At 39.5% G+C, this 27,796-nt stretch overlaps 1 protein-coding gene across 2 annotated transcripts; it reads right to left on the bottom strand.

The window, feature by feature from the left end:
• tonsl (tonsoku-like, DNA repair protein) lies at window positions 1-27,101 on the bottom strand. 2 transcript variants are annotated; one of them, XM_017476113.3, is made up of 28 exons: window positions 26,816-27,101; window positions 26,427-26,522; window positions 26,182-26,324; window positions 25,893-26,076; window positions 24,504-24,633; window positions 24,221-24,392; window positions 23,583-23,697; window positions 23,308-23,453; window positions 21,841-21,993; window positions 21,611-21,736; window positions 21,270-21,462; window positions 21,133-21,188; window positions 20,890-20,979; window positions 20,733-20,805; window positions 20,396-20,559; window positions 19,238-19,361; window positions 18,553-18,770; window positions 17,209-17,665; window positions 16,818-16,993; window positions 14,692-14,792; window positions 13,788-13,944; window positions 13,029-13,107; window positions 12,592-12,899; window positions 9,182-9,353; window positions 5,667-5,842; window positions 4,237-4,310; window positions 2,056-2,189; window positions 1-655 (listed from the first exon to the last, which is right to left on the bottom strand). In XM_017476113.3, exons 1-28 carry the CDS (start codon window positions 26,838-26,840, stop codon window positions 450-452), a joined length of 4,248 nt encoding a protein of 1,415 aa, XP_017331602.1. In that variant the 5' UTR covers window positions 26,841-27,101; the 3' UTR covers window positions 1-449. The 2 variants fall into 2 exon arrangements, with proteins under 2 accessions (XP_017331602.1, XP_017331603.1); XM_017476114.3 differs by having other exon boundaries at window positions 1-637.
• Between the last annotated feature and the right edge of the window lie 695 nt (window positions 27,102-27,796).

The following is a 27,796-nucleotide window of genomic DNA, read 5'->3' as shown; positions in this document are numbered from 1 at the left end:
TATAGTTTCATATTTATTAGTACATTTCCTATACAGGATCCTCATCATTATTAATATAAATGCAAAAATGAATATCACTCTGCATCATGTGCAGCTCTGCTGAGCTCTTCTGTCAACTCACTGTCTATTTTTTCATGCTGAAATATTGCTTATAGACAGGGCTGCTTTAGGAACAGAGGCTGCTTCTCATAAACAGTGGATGGGCACAAACACCGTTACTGCTTCTGCAACACACATGTACATTCTGACTGACACTGAACACCAAATCACCAGATTTAAATACATCTTACACAAATATATTTGTGGAGTAAAATAAGTGATCAAACATGAAGTGAGGGGGGGAAAAAAAAAAAAAAAAGAGTGCATCAGACACAGGAAAACACCAGCATTGGTGTTGGCTCAGTTCAGTTCTCCAGCACAGCATGACTGTACCAATGCTGCAGTGCTAGTTAGTGTGGAACAGGAGCAACACTAAGCAGGCACTTTGAGTTACGGGACAGGATACGGCCTGGCCAGCTCCGCCGCAGTATCTCCTGATCCAGCTTGTTAAGCCTTTGAGAGCACAGCCGCAGATCCTGAATGCGCTCGGCCAGGCTGTCCAAACCCACCGCGTCCCATGGCCCACACACCTGGCAACCTGACAGAGATCCATGCACTGAGATGTTTCATCAGACAGACACTCACAAATAGGGCAGCAACTAATGATTATTTTTTTATTAAATTATTCAAGGATAGCTAAAACACAAAGAGGCATGGTAACTGTGCAAATTCTCTGTATTCAAGTTCATGCAGATGCTTCAAAACAAGGACTTTTCAAGCACCAAATTCCTGTTTTCAAAAAATTCAAGGGGTCATAAGATGATTTTTAATGTTTCCTTCTGTTTGGGTGTGTAATGTATCCATTTGTGCATGTATGAGCGCTGCAAAGTCCAAAAGCTCATATTTTCCCCCAAAGGTATTTATTCTATCTAACAGAACACTGCTCCAGACCTGCCTGAAACGCAGCACTCCAAGTCATGATTTACTTCCGTAATTTCTGTGTGTTTCGGTACGAAAGCAAAACCTCTTCGTTTAGCCTTCCGAAAATGGATGAAATCAGTGTTTACTGTTTATTTATAATGCTGTTACTGTACCACCCAAATGTTTGCTTGTGCACAGCACATTTTATGGAGGACAGCTTCCTGAACCTGAACAAGGCAGGCTATACACGAAGGCTACTCCTCCAACACAAACGGACAATCTTGCACTTCTGAATCAGACCCTGGAAGTCTGTTTGATTATTTTATGAAGTATCTGCTACTGACTGTCCAAATGCGGAGTTTTGTGTTGTGGCTCAGGTGTAGACCTCTGCTAACATGCTAGCTAAAGTTCGCTAAGTTGCCTCTTTTTTTTTTTTTTTTTTTTTTTTTTAAAGTGTATGTTTGCATGTCGGTGGTCTGACAGAGACGGTGATTGTAACTGCTGTTGTGACTGTATCTTGAAACGGTTTATAATCAATTGAATCACAAGAATGCTCGCTTTCCTAAGATATATTACATTAATCTTCATGAGCCAAAATGTGCCCTTATTAAACTGACATTTATTTGTTCATTTTCAGTAATTACTTTATGGTTAGGTTTGTGACGGATAAGGAGCTTATCTAGAACACTGTTCACAAGGTGAGAGAATTCCTCCCAGATGAGACACCAGCCCACTACAGGGGCACCATGCACATTCACATACTCATTTACACTTTACCACAGCCAGGCCAACTACTGGAATGTTTCTGGACAATGGGAACCAGAGAACCTGGAGGCCACTGAGCAAAATACCCAAGCAGACACAAGGCGAACAAGTAAACCTCCACACAGACAGTAACCTGGGCTCAAAATTGAACTGGTGACCCTGGTACCGTGAGGCACCAACACTTTTTGCTATGTCACCATGCCACCCACACTTGAACATGTTTCTGTTAAGTAAACAACAAATCAAATGTAAAAAAAATAGTCCATATATAACAATGTACCAGACAATATAATGCTATCACAAAGACATAAAAAATCTCAGTTGACTAACCTTGAAGGTTAAGATAAGTCAACGGTTGTCGTGCTTCGCCAAGAGCACTGAGGAGGCTCTGAAGTCCAGCTGAAGTCACAGAGGGATTAGCTGACAGGTCCAGAGACACAAGGGATGGACAAAGAGCAAGACACCTACAATGTCAACAGACAATTTCTGATTAATTGCAGTATATTCCTATACACAGAGAATCTTACAGTCACTGACAATCTGCACTTACTCACACTAGCTACCTGATTTTACACACTGAACCAGTCCCCAGAGGGAAAAACCAGAATCACTTTGAATCGAACTAGGAAAAAGTCATGAGAGATACAGTCTCCTCCGAAAGTATTGGAACAGCAATGCCAATTCTATGGGTTTTTTTTTTGCTGTACACTGAAGACATTTGGGTTTGAGCTCAAACGTTGTACAACCCCAACTGGGATACTGTGGGACACTACCAACATTTACTTTTCCAGCCTTTTTTTGACTCCATCCCAATTTTTTTGAGACGTGTTGCACCCATCAAATTCAAACTGACCTTATTTTTTTTCTTCAAATGGTACATTTACTAAGTTTAAACATTTGATATGTTTTCTATTTTCTATTGTGAATAACATATGGGTTTATGAGATTTGCAAATCATTGCATTCTGTTTTTATTTACATGTTACAGTGTCCCAACTTTTGTTGGAATTGGGGTTGTATATGAATGCATGTATAAGAATGAATATGAGACAACAGACCAGAGTTTCAGCTTTCGTTTCCTCATATTTACATCCAGATGTATTAAACAACTTAGAACATGGCACCTTTTGTTTTAACTCATGCATTGTTTGAATCAAAAATATTTGAACACGTGACTGATGTTTCTTGCTGCCCAGGTGTGCCCTGTTAAACTGATTATTTAAAGAATTAATAGCTGAATGTCTTCTCTTGGTCTGAGCCCTAGGTTTTGGCTGTGAATAATGCATTTTTTGTTAAAAAGGATAAAACAAAATGAAGACCAGAGAGCTGTCTATGGGAGAAAACAAGTCATTTTGAAGCTGTGAAAAGTTGAGAAACTCTATCAGAGGCATTGCAGAAGCATTGGGTATAGCCAATACAACAATTTGGAATGGCCTGAAAAATTAAGAAACAACTGGTGTACTAACAACCAGACATGGAACAGGTCGTCCAAGGAAAACAACAGCAGCTGATGACAGAAATATTCTGAGATTTATGAAGAAAAACCCCAAAACCACAGTTAGTGACATCCCCAACAGTCTTCACAATGCAGGGGTAAAGGTACCACAATCTACCGTTCGAAGAAGACTTCACGTGAAGAACTATAGAGGCCATACCACAAAATACAAACCACTCATGAGCAGTAAGCATCAGAAGTTCAGTTTAGAATTTGCAAAGAAATACAGAGGTGAGTCACAAAATGTCTGGTGAAAAGGCCAAAGTATGGAGAAAGAATGTATCTGTTCATGATCCAAAACATAGAAGCTCATCAGTCAGGCATGGTGGAGGTAGTGTCATGGCTCAGGCTTGCATGACTGCTTCTGGAATGAGCTCACTAATCTTTATTGATGATGTAACTCACAACCGCAGAATGAATTCAGAAGTTTACAGAAACAATCTGTCTTCCAGTTTACAGAAATTTACATCATGCAGCCAATGCAGACAATGACCTAAAAAAGCACTGCCAACACAACAAAGGACTTCATCAGGGGGGAAAAAGAGAAGTCAATCACCAGACCTTAACCCAGTTGAGCATGCTGTTCACCTTCTGGAGAAAAGACTGAAGGGAGAAAGCCCCAAAACAAACCATAACTCAAAGAGTTTGGTGATATTAGTGGGTCACCGGCCAGATGCACTTATTACAAGCAAGAGATATGCAACCAAATACTAAGTGTTATTTAATTTAAGACTATTTGCTCCTATACTTTTGCTCACCTAAAAATTGGGTGGCCTGTCACCAAAGGTGCCACATTTTAAGTTGTTTAAAATATAAATAGAATTTGCCCTATAATTCTTTTGTTTTTGCTGTACACTGTCACCTGGCCTTCAAATCAAAAGATGAATATGAGACGATATATGAAAATTCCAGCCTAGTTCACAGAGTTCATTGCATTTCAGGGTAACAAAAAACACCTCAGCACAAATAAGAATGAATATAAGAGGTAGGCTTTGGGTAGAATACATAAGACTTCACCTTGTGAAAGATCTGACACTTTGATCAGTCAGGCCATTTGCAGCTAGGCCCAGATGTGCAAGTGAGCAGTCACCCTGAAACACGAACACACACGCACGCACACACACGTGCACATACATATGCAATGTTACATTGGTTTGTACACAGCAAAGTACAATTTTAAACATTTCAGAAACATTTACTTAAATGTATTGAGAATAATTAAACCAATAAGATAAAACTAAATTTGACAAACTGACAACTAAATACATGAATAGAATGAAATGCAGTGCTGCATGACACAGACTGATGAAGACATATTATTCAGTCTCCCACAACCGGTCACACTCACTGGGCCGGAAAGAAGCAAGATGCAGATCTAAATGTGTAAAGCCTGCTTTAACCACTACATAACACTTAGTGTGCAAAGTTCTCAAGAACAGCTCATGTAAACGTCATACACTGCTCACATTTCTGTTCTATCAGTGAGTGTCACCTACCTATATATCTAAAGCCTAAGGAAAATATGACTTCTAAGGAAATTACTTCCTTATGGTCAGTATTGTCTCTTTATAAAGCTGAACAATTACTTTATAAGATAGTCAATGTACAAGACTTTTTCAATAACACATTATCATAGAAATGTGACCTTGGCCTCAAATGACACTTTTTTTTTGTAGAGGTCAGACTACATAATATTGCTTGCAATGGCCCAGATAAGCAACTAACATGACTGAATCGTGACAACAGTTTTGATTTAATGCTTAAACATTTATAATTCATGTATGATTATAAATAAAACAATTTGAAGTGGTTGTTGGGTTCACATCTGGCCAGTTGTTGAGCCCCGATACATAGCAACATACTATCATTTAAATTATACAAATATTTAAGTCAGCTCTCTGAATCCTTAGCATTGTACAGATTCATAAGGAAAAAGTTACTACTTATTATGTTGAGGTTGAGGTCACTGGCTCGTTTGTGACTTCCTGAATGAGTCACTGTTGTGCTCTTGGAGGAGTTTTGGAAGGTTGGCCACTTCTGGGAAGGTTCACTACTGTGCTGAGTTTTTCCATTTGGAGATAATGGCTCTCACTGTGGTTCTTTTTAAATAGCTTTGTAACTCTTCCGACTGATGTATTTCAATCACATTTTCACACAGGACCCGTTGGTATTTGATAACTTTCTTGCTTCAATAAATAACATTATCATTTAAAAACTGTATTTTGTGTTTACTCAGGATGCTTTTATTTTATCTTAGATTTTGTTTTAATTTCTGAAACAATTAAGCATAATAAATTGTTTAAGATATACACAAAACAGAAGAAATCAGGACCAGCAAATACTTCTTCACAGCGCTCTATATACACACACGTGTGTGTGTGTGTGTGTGTGTGTGTGTGTGTGTGTGTGTGTGTGCGCGAGTGTGTGTACTATGGGAGTAGATGTACCTGTGTTAGAAGTTTGGTTAGGAGGTCCAGAGCAGGCTGATCTGAGGGACCTTTACATACAGCATTAAGCTCCAAGTGTGTGAGGTGGTGTAGTGGCAACGTCTTTAAAACCAACTCAAATCCTGTGGATCCCAATGCATTCTGGGACAGACACACTGACCGTAAGTGACCCGTACCTATAAAGCAAACAATGTCACAGAAGTGGTACATAAGGGAAGGTAAGACAATGTACTGTTTTGTTGTGTGCTTGTAGTTTTACAGAAGATTCATCAATCATCATCAGTAACCACTTTATTTTGGGTAGGGTCACAGTGCATCCTGAGCCTATCCCAGGAACACTAGGCATGAGGCAGGAATACACACAGGACAGCATGCTAGTACACACACCCATTCACACCTTGCCTCACTGGGGGTGAATTAGACTGGCCAAAACAGAGGAAACCCACATGGACATGAGGAAAAACAAGGCCGGTAGGTAAATTTGCATTTGCTGTCTAAGCTCTTAAACTTGGAACAGTCTTCCTCGTATACAATTCTATAATAATTTTTTAAATAATATATAATATAAAGTGTAATTTCCCCCTATTATTGTTATTTTGAACTTGTTCCATAATCATACTTGTATTTCAAGGCAACATTATTAAAATTTAAAGATTGTGCCTTAAATGATTAGGCTAAATAAAATATTCATGTCATCACCGCTGCTACTGCTGTCTGACATCCACCTGGAATGTGGGGCACATAATTCACTTGTACAGCTAAGAAAAACAGTTGTGATTTTGTATTTTTCTTCTTCCTTCCGAAATTAATTTCTGAATAGCCACTGCGAGCACAAAAACCCTTAATCTGAACCATTTTAGAGGCGAGTGTGATTACATCAAGCGCAGCAAAAAGGCACTGATATTAACCTGCACTTCAAACCATGGGAGAAACCGGAGTGCACTTATATACGGTAATGGTGTGTCGTCCATGAATGAGTTTGAACGAATCTTTAATATGACTCGGGAACAACGAGTTGTCTCAGAGAGTGATTCTTTCATTTTTGTCCGCGCAGGCGCTGTAACATCCCCATAGGTTCTGTAACAGAAACAGAAATTATTAGTTCACGTCTCGAGTCATTCGTTCTTCCGGTAACCGCTGCATAGACAATGTACCATGCAGTACTGGAAATGGGATGAACGAACGACTCGAACCCGAAGACTCGAGACGTGAACTAATCATTTCTGTTTCCGGGGAACAGACGTGACAAATGTGACAAAAGAAAGAAGGACTCGGCTCGGCTCGGATCGGACTGTGCGTTGGGGCTGCTGTGGCTCAGGTGGTTGAGCGGGTTGTTCACTAATCGTAGGGGTTGCGGTTCGATTCCCGCATGCCGAAGTGTCCTTGGGTAAGACACTAAACCCCGATAGCAAGTTAGCACCTTGCATGGCAGCTCTGCTACCACTGGTGTGAGTGTGAATGGGTGAATGAGACACAGTGTAAAGCGCTTTAGATAAAAGCGCTATATAAGTGCGCCATTTATTTCACCATTTGAACTAACCGACTCATACCCTGAAGACCTAATTATAAACTATTAATCATTTCTGTTTCTCATAATTTCGTCTTGATTGCATTAGCCTATAGTTTATTAAGTATTAGATGTGTTGGGGGAATTTAACATGTAATATTTTAATTATATTCTGCTGAAACGAACGAAATGACTCGAAAAAAGATTCGTTCATTTTGCTGAACGAGATTCAAAGATCCGAGTCAGTAAAATGATCCGAACTTCCCATCAGTAATATACAGCGGTTTACGAAAACTACCTTCGCATGGCGATCTACTATGAATTCTGGATAGCGGGAAAATGTTGAGCAGTAGGGTACCAGGTCTACAGGCCGTTTTCCCAAGTTCATGCAGATCATATAAAACGAGGCTGTGGGTTGTAACGCTTACTTTTGATTAGCTGAGGGTTTTTTTTAAACTATTAGGTAAACATGATTCAGTTAGATTCCCACTCTAAAAATTCATGCTCTCTCTGTATGTAAGAAGAGGTAGAGCTTGGAAATATTAGCCTACAATGAAGCTAAATATGTCTCACCAGTATATTGTATGACAACATATGGGGGAGAAGCTAACTAAAAGTAGCGACGCTACTAACTTCACTACATTCAGGGGTATGACAGGAAATCCTCTACTTTAAAAATAGTAGCTTTCCCAGTAACGAGTTACTGTTTCAAACGAATAACAATGTAGTGAGACAAAGCGTTGCGGTTTTTTGTTTGTTTGTCTAATTATAACTCCTCTTCCTTGCCCGCTTCCTTCCCAGGAATTAAGAGCCTCATGTAGCTCACATGAACAGGAAGGGACCGTCTGATGGACAAGTAAAGCGACCAATCACAGTCTGGACGTGATGTATGGGGCGGGTAAAGGATACCATAATGCTAATAATACTGGAGTATATTCTCTGAATATTAATTAGATTAAACCTCTGAATATTACAGGTAATCAGCAGCACAATACAATGTTTACATTTACTGACAAATAAAATAAAATAATTCAAAAAGTTATCAGTGCATGCCGAGGGATTTATTTCATGAAATTGTATTTCAACATCTTGTTTAAAGGAGCAAGAGAAAAAAGTTCCTATCTTAACTTTATTATATTATTATTATTATTATTATTATTATTATTATTATTATTATTATCATCATCATCATCATCTCCATGGTTAATTAATGAGTCAGTGGTAAAAACAACATAATTTATACTTGCATGTATTATTGCAACGATTACATTGTATATTATTGGCCTATCGGAAGTATAGATTATTAAAGTTTGACACACTCATCCTTATTATCCATGAAGGAGTGGGAGATGGTGACTGATTACGATAATGAGAAAGTCAATTCCCATGGCCTTATTTGTTGAAGTTCATGTGCTTTAAGGAATCAAATAATACATCTTTATATGTTATCTTAGCAAACCAAAGATTAAAATATTTGGTCCAATACTTCGATAATAATACGCTGTTCAAGAGTTCAAGCACAAATTGAAGGACACATATAGAAATTATTATTTATATGTAATATAGATATTACATTTTTGTAATAATTGTTCTGAATTATTTTTAAATTGTTGAATTCCTTCATGCTAAATTATAGTTATTCATAAGCTGGTTCACAATCATGACATACTCAAAATGTTGCTCATTTAAGTAGCTTCAATGACATTAGCTACTTTTTGGAGCAACTTGTAGTGTAACTAACTACTTTTATTTTTAAGTATAGCTTGACTGTAGCTTAAATACTTCAAACTATGAGTAGCTTGAAAAGCTACAGTTTCAAAGTAGCTTCCCCAACACTGATGCCTAGTTTCTACTATTTTTTAAATTAAGCCATCTTGCTATGATATTGCATGTATTTTGTTTTTTTTATAGCTCTGTGCTTCATGTTTTTACTAAATACTGTGATAATGTGTAGTACTGTGAAGCTTGCTATAACTAAAGTTTAGAAGAATTAGAAGAGAATCAGTACCTGTGAGGGCACTGGCCAGCAGGAGCCGGTGTTGCTGAAGGAAGCGGGCAGTTAGGCCACAGGCCTGCAGAGACAGAGTAGCCAGGAGGGGACAGGCGGACAATAAACAGGCCAGAGCCTGAGACCAGCCATCTCCAAGAGGATTCATACTCACATTCAGCTCCTCCAGACACTGAGTGGAAGGAAAAGACCTTCTTAAACAGGAGTAACATATACTCTTCATATACTAGAAATGCATATGCTGTATGGTTCATTAAGGGCAACCTGGGGTTTTTAAACATACACCAGCAGTAGTTAGTAGTATCAGCTACCACTACATGCAGCTATTCTGCTCTCTTGCATTACTGCAGGATGATGGCCAACAAGATGCAGGGAGATGAAAGATTTGGAGAAAAATCTAATTTGCACACATTTAATCATTTTAGGGCAAAGCAAAAGAACGTCACCACATGAAGCTTCAAAATCTCTATCCTAAACTCAAAAACACAATTGAGCATGCATTTCACCTTCTGGAGAGTAGACTGAAAGGAGAAACAAACAACAAGTGAAAGAAGCTGCAGTATAAGCCTGGAAAATAATCACATCACAAAAGAAGAACGCAACATTTTGGTGATGTCAGTGGGTCTCTTGCTTGATGCAGTTATTGCAAGCAAGGGATATGCAACCAAATATTAAGTGTGATTTACTGTCAAACAATTAATTTAAATACTTTTGCTCACCTAAAAATTGGGTGGACTCCCACCAAAAGTGCCATGCTCTAAATTAACACATCTAGGTGTAAATATCAGGAAACGAAAGCTGAACTTCTAATCCATCATCTGATATTCATCTTTTGATCTCAAACTCAAATGCCTTCAGTGTAAAGAACAAACAATCTAACTGGCCTTGCTGTTTCAATACTTTCAGAGGGGACTGTATTTAATGAAATGACTTGACCCCCTCTTGTTTATTTGTGAAAACATTGAAATTAAAACACCATTGTGTTCATAGACTTTTAAATGTGCCACTATCGCGTTACTATTTGCTGGTGCCAATCTAGTGACAACAGAGCAAACAATCACCAATCGATTTAAAAAGCCAAATAAAAAAATATATAGAACAGAGAAGTCAGCTTGCAAAAGTTTTTCATCATGCATAGTCTCTTCCACGTACTCTCACCCACAAACATGCACATCACACACCCTTCTTACTGCTGGGGACCACAAACACTATTATTTTTGCACTTTCTTTTCTACATGCTGTGTGGCCAAAATTTATAGTATGTCGGTGGAAGACCTTTGGGGCTGATAAACCACAAGAATGTGCATGTCATGATAGCCATCATTTGTGCTTTAATAAAACATGCCCTTAAATTTAAACTCTATTGTTCTTCTGTAAGTATTTTTTGGAGAACTAGAATATCACTGATTGTAACATTACTGCACTGGATCATCCTGCCCGAATGCACATCCAAGCAGCTCTCTCATTCTAATAAAGACCACTGTATTTTAAAAACACAGAAAGGCGACAGCAACTGAAAAGACATTTACCTTCTAAAGTAATTTTATATTACATCCAAACTATTCTAAATTTTATTCAATTATTTCAACATTCAAAACTGGTGTAGCTTAGTCAGAGACTTAGTCTGAGCATGTTCTCATAACTACCTGACTGGAATTCCTTAAAAGTGTAGAATTATTAACTATGCATATTCTGAGCAAACTGACCTGATCTGATCTGATAAGATCAGTACTGTCCTTAACATGCATCATCTTCGTTTCTGCCTATACTTCATGAGCCTGTTGAATTCTTTCACCCATTATTACACTCTACACTACTTTGTACATTTTTGCATGCATGTCAAAAAAACAATATAGATAACACACTTTTTTTTTTTTTTTAAAAAAGGACGACATGTATGAAGCATGTCTTTCGGGGAAGACAAGATACTTTTTGATAAACCATTTTGTGGGTGAGTACTGATGAAATGTGGTTAGTGTATGATGGAAAATGCTGATTCATTCTCTCAGTGGTTTCATTTTGATAAAAGTTGTGGTTAACAAGAAGCACCTTGAAGATTTTTTCTCAAGGCTACTACAATTACTAATATAAAAACAAATGTCATATTCTTAATGACGTACAGATTTTTATTTGTAAGCTGTGATCTTGCACTTTCTGTATTTAAAGCTGTCATAGAGAAAACTGAAAATTCTAATTTGACCAATGATGTCACCAAGGTTTTGTCAAAATAATTACATCAGCTAAAACCCAGATGACTTCTTATTGAATATACACTGCAATAAATAGATTTTAAAAGATGGTAGTAAAGCATGAATAATTGTGGGGGAAAAAATTCTATGAATTGCGATATAAAACAAAGTGTGTTTTGAGGACAGTGTTGATCAGTTCCTGACCAAAATTTGTTGTGACAAAGAATTTATCATCATTAATAAGTTTAAATCTTATAAATTCTAATAACTGGCTTGACGCTAAGTGACAAAGTGTCAGCTGTTTATGGGAAACCTCAAAATTTCAGCTCAAATATGTAATCTCTTTGTTTGGGTATTTTACAAATGAACAGTATCATAAAGATCTGTGGTCTTGTTTCTCAATGTAACTACAGCCCAGAAGTCACATACTGCTTTTATCACAAGAGAAACAACACCAGAGCTCTGTTTATGACACATATGTAAAACACCCGACTGAACACTGTCAGTCCATATTTAGATAAAATCTATTCATGCATACCAACTATACACCAGTACCAACATGATAGATCAGGCTGGTACGTCAAATCTGGCCCTTGAGGTCCACTGTCCTGCAGAGTTTCCTCCAACCCTAATCAAACACTGCTGAACAAGCTAACCAAGGTCTTCAGGATTACTAGAAAATTACAGGCAGGTGAGCTTGGAGGTTGGAGCTTAACTCTGCAGATTTGAAGAACCCTGTGATAGATCATGCTTCGCTGTTGCTAACATCAAATCTAGTAACATTTTAGACCTCACTGACAAGCATAAGCTATTGTATGTCAATCATAAAGCCAGCTTGGTTGCCTCTGCCAGCCAACAGTTTCCGACTGCACAGCTGGTAATATTATTATGGTGTCCCATACTTCCACCTGGACCAGTAGAAATGTTCCTGTCTTTTTAGCGTTCTGTACGATTCAATTGCTAATCTTTAAAAATGGTAAATCGTGAAGACTGAATCATCATCATCATCATCATCATCATCGTAGCCCAAGCCTAATCTGATGATACTAAAATGCTACAAATAATTTTTCTAGGTCATTAGGACTGATAATTTTGAATAATAAAGCTAGTAACCCCTGTAATTTGTAATTGTAGAAATCTATATAAAATCACATAACCTTCCTAATAACATACAAGACTGGGAGGGGAAAAAACTAGCAGCACTCAAAGAGTAAAAAGTACCGGAAAGGCATGTTGAGTCCTTCCCTCCAGTGCACTAGCTGCCTTCTTTATGCCTTCTCCTGTGATCTGATTGGCTGAGATATCAAGAAGACGAAGGTGGGGCATGGTGGTTGCTGCAGAGATGAGCTCAGGGAGGAGGTCATCATTAAGACGGTTGCCGGAAAGGCTGAGCTCTGTGAGGCTGCTCTGGAGTTTGAGGGCACGCAGGAGGGGAGACAGACTTGCAGGAGCCAGACTAAGACCACAAACACACACGTAAGGAGAGCCGTCCTGCACCTCACATAGACGCAACACTCTCCTATTCTCTTCTACAACAAGTACACACAAACAAAGGGAAGGGAATAAACAAACAAGCACAAAATGCAACCCTGCAAAACCTCCAATTTAGACCAATTGTGTAGGGAAGATAATACTGAACTAGCAAGAAAGGCACTCACCCACGTCTAAGCTCTTACAAGCTTTCTTATATCGCTCAGGAAGAGGAGGGAGATCCCAGGAACAGACCTCTGCCAGAACCTGCAAACACACAGGTCACACAAAAAAATTACAATTCAGTGCATCAACTCTCCAAAACATACTAGACTTTCCATCAAGAATATGACACATTTGTGTCTCATTTTTTTGTGTCATAACTTTTGTGTTTGTGGACACCTGACCATAAAATTCGTATATGCTTTCAGTAAATCCCATTCCAGATTTAGTCTCTCTTTGCTCCACTCTTCTGGGAAGGCTTTTCACTAGAATTTGGAGATTTGGAGTGTGGTTGTGGGGCTTTACCCATTCAGCCACAAGAGCATTAGTGAGATAAGGCACTGATGCTGGGTGAGAAGGCCTGGGGCGCAGTCTGTCACAGTTCATCCCAGTGGGGTTGAGATCAGGGCTCTGTGCAGGCCAATCGAGTTCTTCCACATCATCCTCATTAAACCATGTCTTCATGGACCTCGCTTTTGTGCCAAGTGCACATGCTTGGGCTCAACCCTTTAATTCCAGTAAATTGGAAACCTAATGCTACAGAATAAAAGACATTCTATACAATTATATGCTTCCAAATTTGTAGCAACAGTTTGGAGAAGACCCACAAATGGGTGTGATGGTCGGATGTCCACATATTTTTGGCAAGATAGTGCATTTCACTTTATTCATATTTCTAATGCTAATATGGCCACAGCAAGAAATATATTTGTATATGTTGTCACCTCTTCATTGGTGTGCAGAACAGCCAGCAGCAGGTCAGTGGGTGAGAGCAGAGCACCCTCTTTCTGCAGAGAGAGACGTGGCAGAAGCCCACAGGTCTGATAGTAACGTTGCGCGGCCTGCTCACACAGCCATGACACGGTGCAGGAGTCAGCCTCACTGAAAACACACAGAATTAAGATTAATACACACACTCAACATAGGAGCGCTTCAGTTTCTAAACGATCTAACAGGTCTACAAACACATAGCACAAGAGTCAGCCTCATCATGAACACACTAATGAAGACTGATTAATGCATAAACCCCCACACAATACACACATAAACAAGGGTGAACATTAGCATTAGGTTCTACAGCATTAGGTTCTAACACAGCATAAGGTTCTACAAACACACTATGCACAGGAGGGGGTCATTAAAGCTGTCAAAACTAAATATAATAAAAATAATAAGAATAATAAATAAGGAATAAAGTGCACAATCCCATACCCTCTGTAGTGAGTATACATAGCAAAATAGCAAACCACTGGAATTTAGCCTAAATGAAAATTGAGATTAGATAAAAAATAATTCCTTTAGTCGAAGATGGCAGATTTTCAAACAAGCATCTCAGGTAGCTTAAGGAAAAGCTAAATGAATAACAATAAATAAAAACAAAAAGGTGAAACAGAAGCTTAGTATTATTCAGATATTTCATACTACATCTTTAATGTGATTAAAATTCTAATGTGTTTTTTTTTTTAAGAAACTTGACGGCCTGACCCATGTGCAGTGTCAAATTTGACAGCTTGCAACACAACTGCTATTCACACATACAGCACAGAGGTGTCAGTAAGAACACAAAATAAAAGTTAGACACAAAGTGTAAAGTTAAAAAAAGAAAAATAACAGACAAGCAGATCAAACCTGTGTGGAACAGGAATCAGGAAGACGTTGTTCTGAACTCTGACCCTCATCCTGATTGGTGTAGGCATAGGAGCTGCTGAGCTGTGAGGAACAGCCTGTGGCTACAACATACAACGAACACAAACACATCAATGAGTGAATTACTAGGGATTGGTCAGAATGATGTAGCAGTAGTAGTCTGTGGGACCGTTAGTCAAGGAGTCATTTAGTGAGGTTTTTAAAATGTGTTTATTTTTCTAATAGTTCAGTCATACGATACTCTGATTACAGTAGCTCTAAAATAAATAAATAAATAAATAAATAAATATATAAATATATATATATATATATATATATATATATATATATATATATATATATATATATATAGGGGACTAGTACGATAGCTTTAACACTACATTTGCGATGAACAGTTGCAGTCAAGTCTCCATTAGGGAACAGTGGGTAACTTCAACAAAACAGACTTGATGTGAAAACTATGTAGTACACAGTTACAGAAGGGATTTATTTATAATTGCACTAATCGCTGTCATCCAGAAGAGGATGGGTTCCCTTGAGTCTGGTTTCTTCTTCATATTGTCTCAGGAAGTTTTTCCTTTCCACCATCAGCTCTGGCTTGCTTATTACAGATAAATTTATCAATATAAAATTTATATCCTAAATGTATACACTGATCAGCCATAAAACCACCTGCCTAATATTGTGTAGCTCCCCCTTGTGCCACCAAAACAGCTCTGAGCCTTCGAGGCATGGACCCCACAAGACCTCTGAAGGTGTGCTGTGGGATCTGGCACCAAGCTATTAGCAGCAGATCTTGTAAATCCTGTAAGTTGTGAGGTGGGGCCTCCATGGATCGGACTTGTTTGTCCAGCACATCCCACAGATGCTCGATTGGATCGAGATCTGGGGAATCTGGAGGCAAAGTCAACACCTTGAACACTTTGTCATGTTCCTCAAACCATTCCTCAACAATTTTTGCAATGTGCCAGGATGCATTATCCTGCTGAAAGAGGTCACTACCATTAGGGAATACCGTTGCAACATCCTCATGAATGCCAGGACCCAAGGTTTCCCAGCAGAACATTGCCCAGAGAACCTCCGCCGCCTTGCCTTCTTCCCATAGTGCATCCTGGTGCCATCTCTTCCCCAAGGAAACGACACACATGCACCCAGCTGTCCACATGATGTAAAAGAAAACGTGATTCATCAGACCAGGCCACCTTCTTCCATTGCTCCATGGTCCAGTTCTGATGCTCACATGCCCATTGAAGGCGCTTTCGGCGGTAGACAGGGGTCAGCAAAGGCACTCTGACCGATCTGCGTCTACGCAGCCCCATACACACCAAGCTGCGATGCACTGTGTTCCGACACCTTTCTATCATAGACAGCATTAACTTTTTCAGCAATTTGTGCTACAGTAGGTCTTCTGTGGGATCTGACCAGACAGGCTAGCATTTGCTCCACGTGCATCAATGAGGCTTGGGCACAGATGACCCCATAATAATAATAATAATAATAATAATAATAATAATAATAATAATACCTTAACAATAGTCTAATTCTTCTTCTTACTGATTTGTATGCATGAAATACCCTTAAAATATACTTTAAACAGGAAGGAAAATACTGAAGTATAACTGTTTCAGATGTTGACTTTATTGTACCTTAATCTGTGAACTAAAATCTGCTGTTTACAACGATAATTCCATATAAATTCTACAAACATTTAACCACTAGTTTTTGAGATACAGCGCCAAAGAGAATCTTGGATGGATGTACACACAACCTGAATAAAATAATGCCACCACCTCCTAGTGGCAGAGACATAAAAAGCAGCCATTACTTTTAAAGAACAATGGCTCATAATCTAATTGAATAGCCTACAGTAAACTTTCTACATACAGTACATTCAGGACAAAATTATTGGTGCGAAAAAACGACTATTGTGTGGATATGGTCTTAATTATATAAGGTTTCACAGAGCTTCCACTAGAGAGATTAGCTGACTAGTCACTGATTAGTTGGCCACAGCTACTAGTTAGTTTTTAAAATCTGTACTTTTTACCATAGCAATTTACAAAACAGTGTTTAACGTCAGAGAATGAGACAACAAGGGACTCTCTCACCATTGCCTGTGTGCTGTACTGCTGAGGGGGGTCATCAACAGGGGTAATGATGGGACTGGGTGACCTGGTGACCTCTCTTCTGCCCAGCATCACCATACCAGGCAGTTGGCTCATCTTCACTTGTCGAGCCTTGTTATTCTTTTTCAGAGACAGACTCCTGCCGGAGGATGACTGACCTGCATAAGAAATATAATTACAAAGCGCTTAGAGACACAACAACAAGCCTGAAAATATATCTCCGTTCCTTTACGGTCACACCACAGTTTCACATGTTTTGAGCAGATACGTGCAGAATAAATCTGAAAAACTAAAGTTTCATTATTTCAAAAAGACCAGATGCACTTAGTGATAAGTAATTTTCATTAATAATATCATCACATTTGTTCCACACCTCTAGGAGACGACTCAAATGATCCAGATGCACGATTCTGATTTCTAGATGCCACACTGTCCCATTCTGAGACAACCCTCCGTTTCTTTTTTGGCTGAGCGCACCCCAAGTCATCTTCCAGCCAGTCGTCTTGCATGTAATGCTCCTCGGGGACTAAAGCTGACACATGATTGGTTGACACTGCTGGTGTGCTGCTGAAGGCTGGTTCTGACAGGCTCTGAGAGAGAAGACGGGACTTTGCACTGCCCAGGTTTTGAATGGCCCTATGGTATTCCTCTCTGCCAGAGCGAGGCTGTGAGGACAACTCTGTCTCTCTACCTCCAGGTGGAGCAGGGATATCCTGAGTGTCACATACTTCTTGTGGGGATCGAGAGACGTCTGGAAAGCGAAGTCTTGGCCGCACGGGGCGCAGTGGGCTGATGTCAGAGTCCGAGTGCTCAGAGGAGCTGCTCTCATTCTGTGAGAGTAAGTGGAGAAAAAGGAAGAAAAATGTACAAACAGTAAGTTTCCTGACCTTCTCTAATGTGTGGCACAGACTGCTGACCCCAGAAACTCCCACCACCCACAACAGTACAAAACTCTCTCAACCATTAAAATTCCAACTGAATCAATAATAAACATTAAAAATGAAAGAAACCAGCAATGCAGAAGCTACAATGAGGCTTCAGAAAGAGCCCATATTAAATATAGAAGTAGCTGCCTATTAGTTAATGACAAAACAAAACCTATGCTGGACAAGCTCGATACAAAGCAGAGGGCTGTTACCACTCCAGCATTTTCCTATAACAGCACATCCTAGAGTTTTCTTTTTTATTCATCTTATAGCACAGCTATTTACTAACAAGCACAATTTTTCAAGTTACATTTAATATTGTGCAATGTTGGCGAAACAAGTTAGACTCTCCCATGCTGAAATCATAAAGGGACAGCTTCACCTCTGATTGTTTCAATGCACTGCTTCCATAAATGTTAATAAACATCTCCTTGACAGAAGAACTGTGCAAGTTGTAACTACAGAAACGATAAAATATTATAAGCACATTAATATAAAACTAGTATTTGCAGCTGGAACTACCATCAGAGCTGTGCTGTTACAGGAAATTAACAGATTTTGACCAATCAGAATTGAGAATAGACCAGCTGTGGTATAACACTGTATAATTTATGATGTTGCTGCCCCCTTCAGTCCACTAGGAGACCCAAGTTCCCAACATCTGTTTACATAAACCTATATAACTTGAGTGCCAGTTAAATTTAATAGCTTGGGCACATACAATAAGTGCAAACAGGAGCAATAGTTGCCTATTGAAACAATCAAAGACATTAATATCAGTGAAATCTCACCCCAAACAGAACATTCTCCTCAGTCCCCCTGGGTCGGTGGCGGGGGCCAGTGGATCGCCTTGCTCTGGGAGGAGTACTGGCCTCTGGAGGAGTATGTGCATTGAGCAAGGCATGCTGGGATATGGGGAGGGGGTCACTCTGCTGTAACAGTGTTTCTGAGCACTCAGCGTCAAACAGCTGACTGTCCTGCAGAGGCTGTGGAGTCACAGGTGCAGATGCTGATACAACACAGAGACAGAAAATGTCATTACTGATTGATAAAAAGCCTAATGTCTAATCTGACATGTACAAACAGAAGGCCAGTGCCATATAAAACAATTCATGGTGTTTACATTTTTAACACCATGCCTACTGAAATGATTAGTACAATTATTACATTAATTATATTATTAATATAATAGTGACATGTGTAAGATCTGTGAAAGAAATTTAGCACATTCCACTGAAGAAGGTAAAAACAAGTTTGCCAGCACAGTGACGCTCATGCCAAAATTACTGAAAGAAGTTAATGCTTACAATTGCAACTGGCTGTTTTAATTCAGTATCGTAAGGATAAATTTTCAGAAAATTTCTCTCTTGCATTTTTATAAGTCCGTAACACTGTAAATGTGTTTCCTGAGACATAAATTAATCAAATCCCAATACATAAAGCCAAATTCTCTGAAATTACTGAACAACTCCTCACCTGCTCCAGCCAGCGCCCTCTTCAGGAGTTTCTCGGTTTCTGAACAATCCCGCAGTGTTTCCTGGTCCAGTTCACGACCATACGTCTTTAGCCAATGTCGCAAGGTGTCCATAGGTTTGTCACCCTGACAGACACACAGAATACACACATTAATATATCCATTAACACTGAAACAAAATCAAAGTCCAAAAGCTCTAAACATCAGATTGATCACACATAGTGTGTCTGTATATATATATATATATATATATATATATACACACACACATATATATACATATACATACACACACACACACACATTATACATATATTATATATATATACATATATTATATATATATATATATATATATATATATATATATATATATAAAAATAATCATATATAATGTGTGTGTGTGTGTGTGTGTGTGTGTGTGTACACACACACACACACACACACACACACACACACACACACACACACACACACACACACACTGTGTGTGATCAATCTGATGTTTAGAGCTTTTGGACTTTGATTTTGTTTATACAAAAATGTGTATTGATTATACACATACACATATACCCACACACTATTTAAATAAGTAATACATTAAGCAGACCTAATCTATAACGTAGGTGCAGTCACTATGCAATATGGTCATCTGCTAATTCCCACCCACTAGTTAGTTAGCTCTCCCCATCATATGACAGCTACCAACTGGGGAGGGTGAAGGCTAATGTGAGACATGCAGCCAACCAACTGCATCTTTCTTCAACTGTTGTACCTGCTGCAGCAGAGGGCAGTGTGACATGGGAAAGACAGTATACCATTTCTCCCAACCCAAACAATTTTATCCAGGGGCTCCTGGCCAGATTTAGCTGTAGCATTGTCGGGATTTGAAATAGCAATCTCCTGACAATAAGGTGAATGCCACTCAAGATTTGCGTGACTTTTATTTTTAATATTATTATTTTTTAAACGAATTCTTCAGCCATATGTTTTTGGAAATCTCTGTACTTCCACCAGCTCAGAAACAAGACAATTTTTTTAGAGGTAAGAATATGTGATTATATATGACATAAAACAGCTTTGGTAACAAATTCAGTCATGACCCTTAATTGAAGAATGCCATATACAGATGTCACTGTGTATTTGTATTTATATCTGACCTTGTTATTGCGGACATTTACTGAAGCCCCACTCTGCACCAGCAGCCGTGCTACCTCAAAGTGCCCACAACTCAGGGCATCATGCAGGGGCGTTACCCCTTCACAGTAAGCACCACCAGGATCATTTACATTCGCCCCTTTGTCCACCAGCAAGGACACAATCCCTAAAAGGTACAAAGGAGATCAGTTGTCAAAACAAGAAATTTCTAAACTTGTAAAAATTTAATAATATATTTTTTTAAAAAAGGTTAGCTACAGGTGAGGCTAACAGGAATGTATCTACCAGTTTATACAGAGGACGTTACAGTGAGAGAAAAAGACACAAGCATCTCAGTACCTAGATGGCCATGGTTGCAAGCTTCATGCAGTGGAGTCCAGCCACAGTGATCTCGAGGATTTAGTGGATGGCCCTGTTGCGGAAAAAAACAGGAATTTCATACATAATCACATCATCAGAGTTGAACTGTTGGGTTTCGGTGATGAGTTCAACTCACCTGCTCCACTAGGTACTGGACCTGCTTCATGTTGCCCTCAATGCAGGCTCGATGCAGTGCCGTTTCACCCTTCTCATTCCGGCGGTTCCACTGTGTGTGTTTACAGACAGACACACGAGAAAAAGTAAGAGCCAGAAGAGGCAGTTATAAAGAAATATTGAGAAAGACATAAAAGAATGATGAGACACAGACATAAGAATATGCAAATAATATGTAAAGCAGGTTTGGATAATCCGCACTTACCCTGCCAGTTTTCCTCCTGCCAGTCACAAGCTTATTGTAACCCTCCAGATCATCATCTGCACAGAAAACAACAAAGCATATTACATATCAGCTACACATTCATGGCTTTTATAAATTATCTTTTTTGCACTCTGTACCAGAATCTGAGAGCTGGATGTCACTGTCCAGAGGTTCACTATTCTGCAGCTCCTCTTCCTCCTCTTCATCATCACTGTCCTCCAACCGGCAGCCCTCTGCCTCACACAGCTCCTGGAGACGGGCTTCTGTGGCATCAGCGCCTGCTGAGCTAGCACGCTTTTGCGCCTGCAACCACACCCTCAGAACACGTCTCTGCAGCAAAGAACATGAAACACACAACCAAAGAAAACACAGAGATTATTCCTGCACTAAAATGCTAACAATCAGTTTGAATGGAGTTCTTGGCGTTCTGTACACACGTGCGATGTATGAAAGTGGAACATGAAGGAGAGTGAGGAACCTGGAGTTTGCTTTGAGCTGCTCTCTCAGCACAATTCAGAGCAGCAGTGTAACTTTGGTCCACCTCCTCCATGCTCATGCCATACTCCTCCTGAGAGCTCGCTACGTTCAGCCACGTTTCACACTCCTGCCACACACGCATGAAACATACAATGAGAACAAATCTGATGAAACCTTGTAGTCTTTTATCTGTAAACAAGATAAAAGACCAGTGTATGTGTTTTGTGGTACCTCTTTGGGATTGCCTTCCCTCAGCTTCAGCTCGTGTCTGTAGTGCTCTAAAGCTTTGTTGTGCTGACGCAGGTCAGAATAAGTGGCCGCCAGAGAGACATGGATAACAGCCAGCTCTCGAGCAGGCTTCCCCAACTCTTCAGCACATGACAGCTGGAAACATAGATGTGAAATAGAAATACTAAAGTATCTACTCAATACACCAAAACCATTTAAATAATGTACAAATAAACAGCAAGATCACTGTATTAAACAAATAGTTCAGCCACAGAAAATGGTTCACCAGGAGATGGCAATTTTGCACACCGGAGAAAAGATGATAAAGGAGATTCACGTGCCAAATGGCTGCAGCTCAAACAGCTGGAATGGCATTGTATGTGACTACTAATTAAAGCTGTGACTGAAAAAAATGGGAACCTTCCAGCTGACACAGTGCTTACTTATTGGTACTACATTATCTGTTGCAGAATTGCAGAACATCTTTTCAAGCATGGAAGATGTGTGGATGTTTCTGTCTCAGTAATGTTACCTTTCACTACTCAAAACAGTTTGACACCTCTGCAGCACTTCTAAATAAAACATAGGAGTAAATTTTCTGATTTCTAATAATTACTTGCCATTTAAAACCATTTTTATTACTCTGAGCAGCTTTATACATACAGACTCTGCTTCTTAAGGTTTTAACACTTATATTTAAAATGAATATACAATTAAATATACAAATCAGTCATTTGAATCACTTGTAAGGTACACCTTCAAGATTTGGGGACCTTCTACCTGGTCTCATTGTTTCATAGAATGACACCCAACTATTTGCTGATGATTTAATTCTGGCTTCAAGATGGCCATCGCCATCTATGCAATGTATGTGTGTCCATGTTTTTAAATAAGCAGTGTATCAGAGATTGAGAAACCACACAAAAAAAGTCTATATACGATTATTTAACACTTGATATACAAGGGGTCCCAAAAGTCTCCATACATAGGGGAAATTAAAACTTTTTTAGCAAAATGTCTTCCAAAAATTTTCATACTTAGTTTATATTCTACTTTTTTCCCCAGATAGCCTTTAAGAATGCCTTTGACAAAAGAAGAATGTACTGACATCATTCTCATGTCAGGATCGGGCAGCTGTCATGGACTTTAACAGGAAACATGACAAGCATCATCGCACACAAGACTGTGGCCAAACTTACTAACAAATTGGAGAAAAAAAAAACTGGAAGTGTTGCAGACCAACTGAGAAGTGGACGTCCACAAACATCCACAGACGAAGGTACAACCAGCATGGTGCTGATGTACATAGTTCCTTATGTATGGAGACTTTTGGGACACTCTGTAGTTTTTGGCAAATGTGTGATTTAGAAACACCTTTTATAGGCAAGATTTTGTACAGTGTGTTTACCTGGCCACTATAATCTTCCTTTGTTTATTTAAGAATTAGATTTAAATACAACAGCTTCTTGCCTGTGTGCGATAAGCTTCCAGAGCTTTGGAATAGCAGCCCACTTTGCAGTAGAGATCTCCCAGTTCCTCTGCAAGTCCCAAAGCCTCCTGAGAGATGGGGTTATTGACAGCTGCCATAGCTTCCTCCAGCTGACAGCCACGGATTGCTGTGGAAACATACAACAGCACTGAGAATGAACTGATAAAGAATATGCTAACACAGAACCCCCCCCCACCCCACCCCACACACACACACACACACACACATTTTCCAGACCATATCTCTTCCCTCTTACCATATCTCAGGTCTCTCTTGACTGCCTCTCGTTCTGTAGGTTGCTGGGAACCGAGGAGGAAGGCCTTCTTCAGAGAGCACCGGGCTGCCAGCAGGTCTCCCAGATTCAGAAGAACCTACGCAGATATAAAATACATAACACTTAGAAATAAAACCAGAGCAGTCCACATAACATCTTTATAACCCTTGAATAGTTATACAGACTTGGGATGTTAGAACACTACACTCTGCAAAGTATTACTGTCTTTACGGATATGTTATTTGCTTGTTCATAAGTGTTACATTATTTTAATCAGTCCAATTTTACTGGGTTTTTTTCCTCCTTGAAGCCTGTTGCAAGTATTTTATTTCCCAAAGTTCTTTTTTCTAGTATCTGTTCTGAACATAGCTGAAAATATCTGTTCATTTCGAATGATTTTACAATATTCTAGTGAAATTTCAGCACAATGCATGGTTTAGGTATTCACTGAACAGCAGCCTATATTATGCAACATCAATGCATTTGGCACTTTAAAGTCACTGTAAAGTTTTATGCTTTCATTTTTTTGGTTATATTTTAAAATGACAGTCCCATCCCAAACTTGCGCAGCCCCTGCCAGCCACGTCAGCCGGTTAATTTACTGTTCACCTACTGCTCACCTTGCCAACGGTGTAGAAGCACTCACTCTCGCTAAACTTGTCACTCATCTTGCGTGCACACTCCTTGCTCTTCTCAAAGCAGCGCATTGCAAGAGAGTGCTGTCCATTTCTGAAATGAATGCTGCCCAGATTGAAGTTGGCACGGTAGAGATCCTCCAGCAGATTGTTCTTCCTGAGAGAGGGAGAAAAAAAAAACTGATTTAATTGCAGCATCAGCAGTGTCCATGTACAGCAACAAGTACTCAATGCAGAGTGACACAGGTTATAATTGCGAGTGTCTCACTCTGAGATGTAGATGCTCTGGCGGATGAAATCGCTGCAGCGTTGTGGTTCTTTCAGGCCGTCAAACACAAAGCCCAGGTTCAACAGCAGGCGTGCTCTCATTTCACTCAGCTCCCGTGCAGACACGGTCCCTGCAATGCATACACAGCTATATTATTCACTATATCATTAACATTCTGTCACTTAACCAAAACAGAGGAATCACTGGAGGTTATCTTGTTTAGTAAGGAAGAGGTCAGGATAAAAAATGCAACGAAACAGTCATTCAACTCTGAATTCCAAGTAGGGAACTCAGGCAACAGTAAATAGACTTCACTGACCGAATTGTCCAAATACACTGGACTGCAGAATTACAACTTGCAAACAGATCATTTGCACAATTAGATTTGTATAAACAGTTTCAAAGACTACAACTAATGTTAGGGCTCAAGGGCAAGGTTAGCGTTTGTAACTTATCTTATGACTTCATGCATATTAAATAGAGCAAAAGCTAACCGCATCGCCATTTTCATATGAAATAAGGAAATTCTGCCTCGGCCACCCTAGGTCAAGCATAGCATTCTTGGTAGTAAGCTAGGTGGCATGGTGGTGCAACCAGTCGCATTATTTTCTCACAGCTCCAGGATCCCCTGTGCATGGCTTTCTTATGGTTTCTCTGATGCCAGGTGGATTGCCGTAGGTGTGAACACAATTGTGTCTATGTGTGCATGGTTCTTGTAATGGACAGGCATCCCATCAGGTGTGTATTCCCACCTCGCGCACAGTGTTCCTAGAACAGGCTGCAGATTCAACACAAACCTAACCATGATGAAGCGGTTACCGATTGTATGTTTGTATATTGCTTTTTAACACCATGTCAACAACAAGGCTATTTCATGGTGAGGGCAAACAATACAAGATATACAATTTACAAAACTAAGAGATAAGACATTTAAGCTTAGTACAAGACAGAAATTCTAGAATAGGTTCAGCTGGTACCTTTCTAAAAGTTTCTAATAAAAACATGTCTCTGAATTAAACTATCATCTGATAGTATCAAAGGCTTTGTAGATCAGTAGGATATGCTTGATAGTCAAAGACATCAGATGAGGAGGACATAATGGGGGAGCTTCCACTGTCAGTAGAAAACGGTGTGTGTCTCGAATGACCCAGCCCGGCACCTAGTGAACACAACTTGCCTAGTCATGCTTAGACATAGGAGAGGATCTTCTATTTATACCGGAGTTTATTTCATACAATTTATTATTGTTGAAGCAGAGAAGGAATGAAAAAAAAAAGAAAGAATGAATTAATACATGCTAGTAAGCAAAAGGGACTACACTATCCACTGCTGTCACCTGATAAAACCTCCTAGTCTTTACTTCGAGTAGGTCAAGAAGAACGCGCAAACCTTCTAGACGGCCATCCAGTATAGCCAGGCTCTTCTTGAAAGCATCCTCTGCCTGCTTCAGGCTGTCCCGTGACTGGTCGGAGTCATGAAGGAAGAGGTAAGTGCGACCAATGGTGGCCAAAGCTCTCTGCTCCTCAGCCGCATCATTTACAGAGCGAGCAAGGTCCAAATGCCGTCTCTGATGCTGGAAGACCATGAGCGTTGTGTTGAAGCCACTGATCATTTCATAGACACTGGAATGTCAATCTAAAGGCTAAATCTGGATACAGGTTGTTTTGACTGTCTTTACCTTGAGAGCAGCTTCAATGTTTCCAAGTTCTGCATAGCATTCTCCTATCTTCCGATTGGCTACAGCACAGCCGATGACGTCATGCAGAACCTCACACAGCGCGAGTTCCTGCCGATGCTCCTCTATGGCCGCCTGGTAATCACCTGAGTCAGGGAGAAAACAGGCAAATCCAGTACAGACAGACAGATAAACTGTAAAATCGGACAGGCAAATCTGAGAACCATTAAGAATTTGAAGTTTCTTACCATTCTTGGCTAAAAGTTCTCCGAGGTGATTGCACAGATTGGCCTCCTCCTTCAGATTACTGGTGATCTGGGCTTTGCTTTTGGCTTTCTGTAGCTCTGCATAAAAAAATAAAAAATAAATAAATAAAAAGGATGAAGTGACTTGAAGGTGAAACACGTGTAGCTCTGCTGAACAAAAATCAGTAACTGATGTGATGTCTAATCCTGACAACGGTATTAACCAACTGTGTAAAAATAAATAAATAAATAAAAATAAATACGTTAGTTATGAGACCGTGTATAAATCCTAAAATTAGGGACACTTGTGCGACCTCGCTAACATAATTTACTTAATGCTAAAGTGTAATCTCCTCTGATCGTTAAAAGCTACATTAAAAGGAAGAACTTACGCTTGATCTCTTTAGAAGTACTCATTGTGCTGTTATGCAGCAACCGCTAGCTAGTCTGCTAGCCGGACAGACAACAGTGACAAATCAATCAAAAGACAAAACATAAACAGCAACTGGCATGTTCTGAAAACCCCCGCGTGTTTTTAAACAATAAGAAGATTCATTTAGAAGCGCGATCCAGCGTTGGTAAATGAAAACCTATCTCAGTGATTAAACATCTCAGGAAGCCGAGTTTGATCCAGCCTCCGTTCACAACAACGCGCCAAGAACTCTGCCGCACGCTGATTGGCTGTTGACAGGATACGTCACAGGCTAAAGGTCCTACAAAGTCCCTCTTCCACCAACATGACTAACCAAAGACGACATTTTAGTAAGGGCAAGTGACTGCATCCGTGTCTTATTTTTCAGTTTATGTTTTAAAACCAATTTTGAAGACGGTTAAGAAGACCAGTTAATAAGTCGAAGTTGTTCTACTTTGTCACCCAACTGGTTCTTTAAAGTGACACTACTGGTTTAGTGTTATCCCTACAAATGGAAATTTATTTTAAATAAAATATAGGCTGTCTGAGATGGCGTTCTTCCAATTTCCTACAAACATCTAGGTGTCTTATGAGTATTCCGAATAGCTGTACTTTAAGCATACTCGAACCATTCAAAAATTATCCCTGGTGGGGAAAAAAACAACAGAAACACTCCTAGAATTTGTAATGGTTTTAATGGTTATAATGGGAATTGTATTAGTTTTAATTGGAAACTGTAATGGTCCCTGTGGGTCTCTACTGGTACTTTGTTGACTAATTTCCCAACCGGGGTGCCGTCAAATGAGAGCAGTGGTGCCGTGTAAAAATCCTTCAAACGTTTCTAAAATGCTAAAATGTGTATAAAACATTTAATAGGCCTATATATGAAATATCTTATGTCTGAAATAATAAAACAGACACACACGCATAACAATAATAATAATAATTCCCTCCCCCTTGA

Source organism: Ictalurus punctatus, chromosome 9 (assembly GCF_001660625.3).
Source record: "Ictalurus punctatus breed USDA103 chromosome 9, Coco_2.0, whole genome shotgun sequence".
Taxonomy (NCBI): Eukaryota; Metazoa; Chordata; class Actinopteri; order Siluriformes; family Ictaluridae; genus Ictalurus; species Ictalurus punctatus.
Note: the sequence above shows the minus strand (reverse complement) of the source record. Positions and strands in the feature narration are given on the sequence as shown.

Bases quoted from the DNA above. Each gene is read 5' to 3' on its own strand.
- tonsl (XM_017476113.3), bottom strand. From the start codon at position 26,840: ATGAGTACTTCTAAAGAGATCAAGC. The intron at 5,843-9,181 runs GTACTGATTCTC...TTTGCTTTATAG, and splicing joins GCTGGCCAGTGCCCTCACAG to GTACGGGTCACTTACGGTCA. The intron at 656-2,055 runs GTTAGTCAACTG...GAAACATCTCAG, and splicing joins GACTTATCTTAACCTTCAAG to TGCATGGATCTCTGTCAGGT.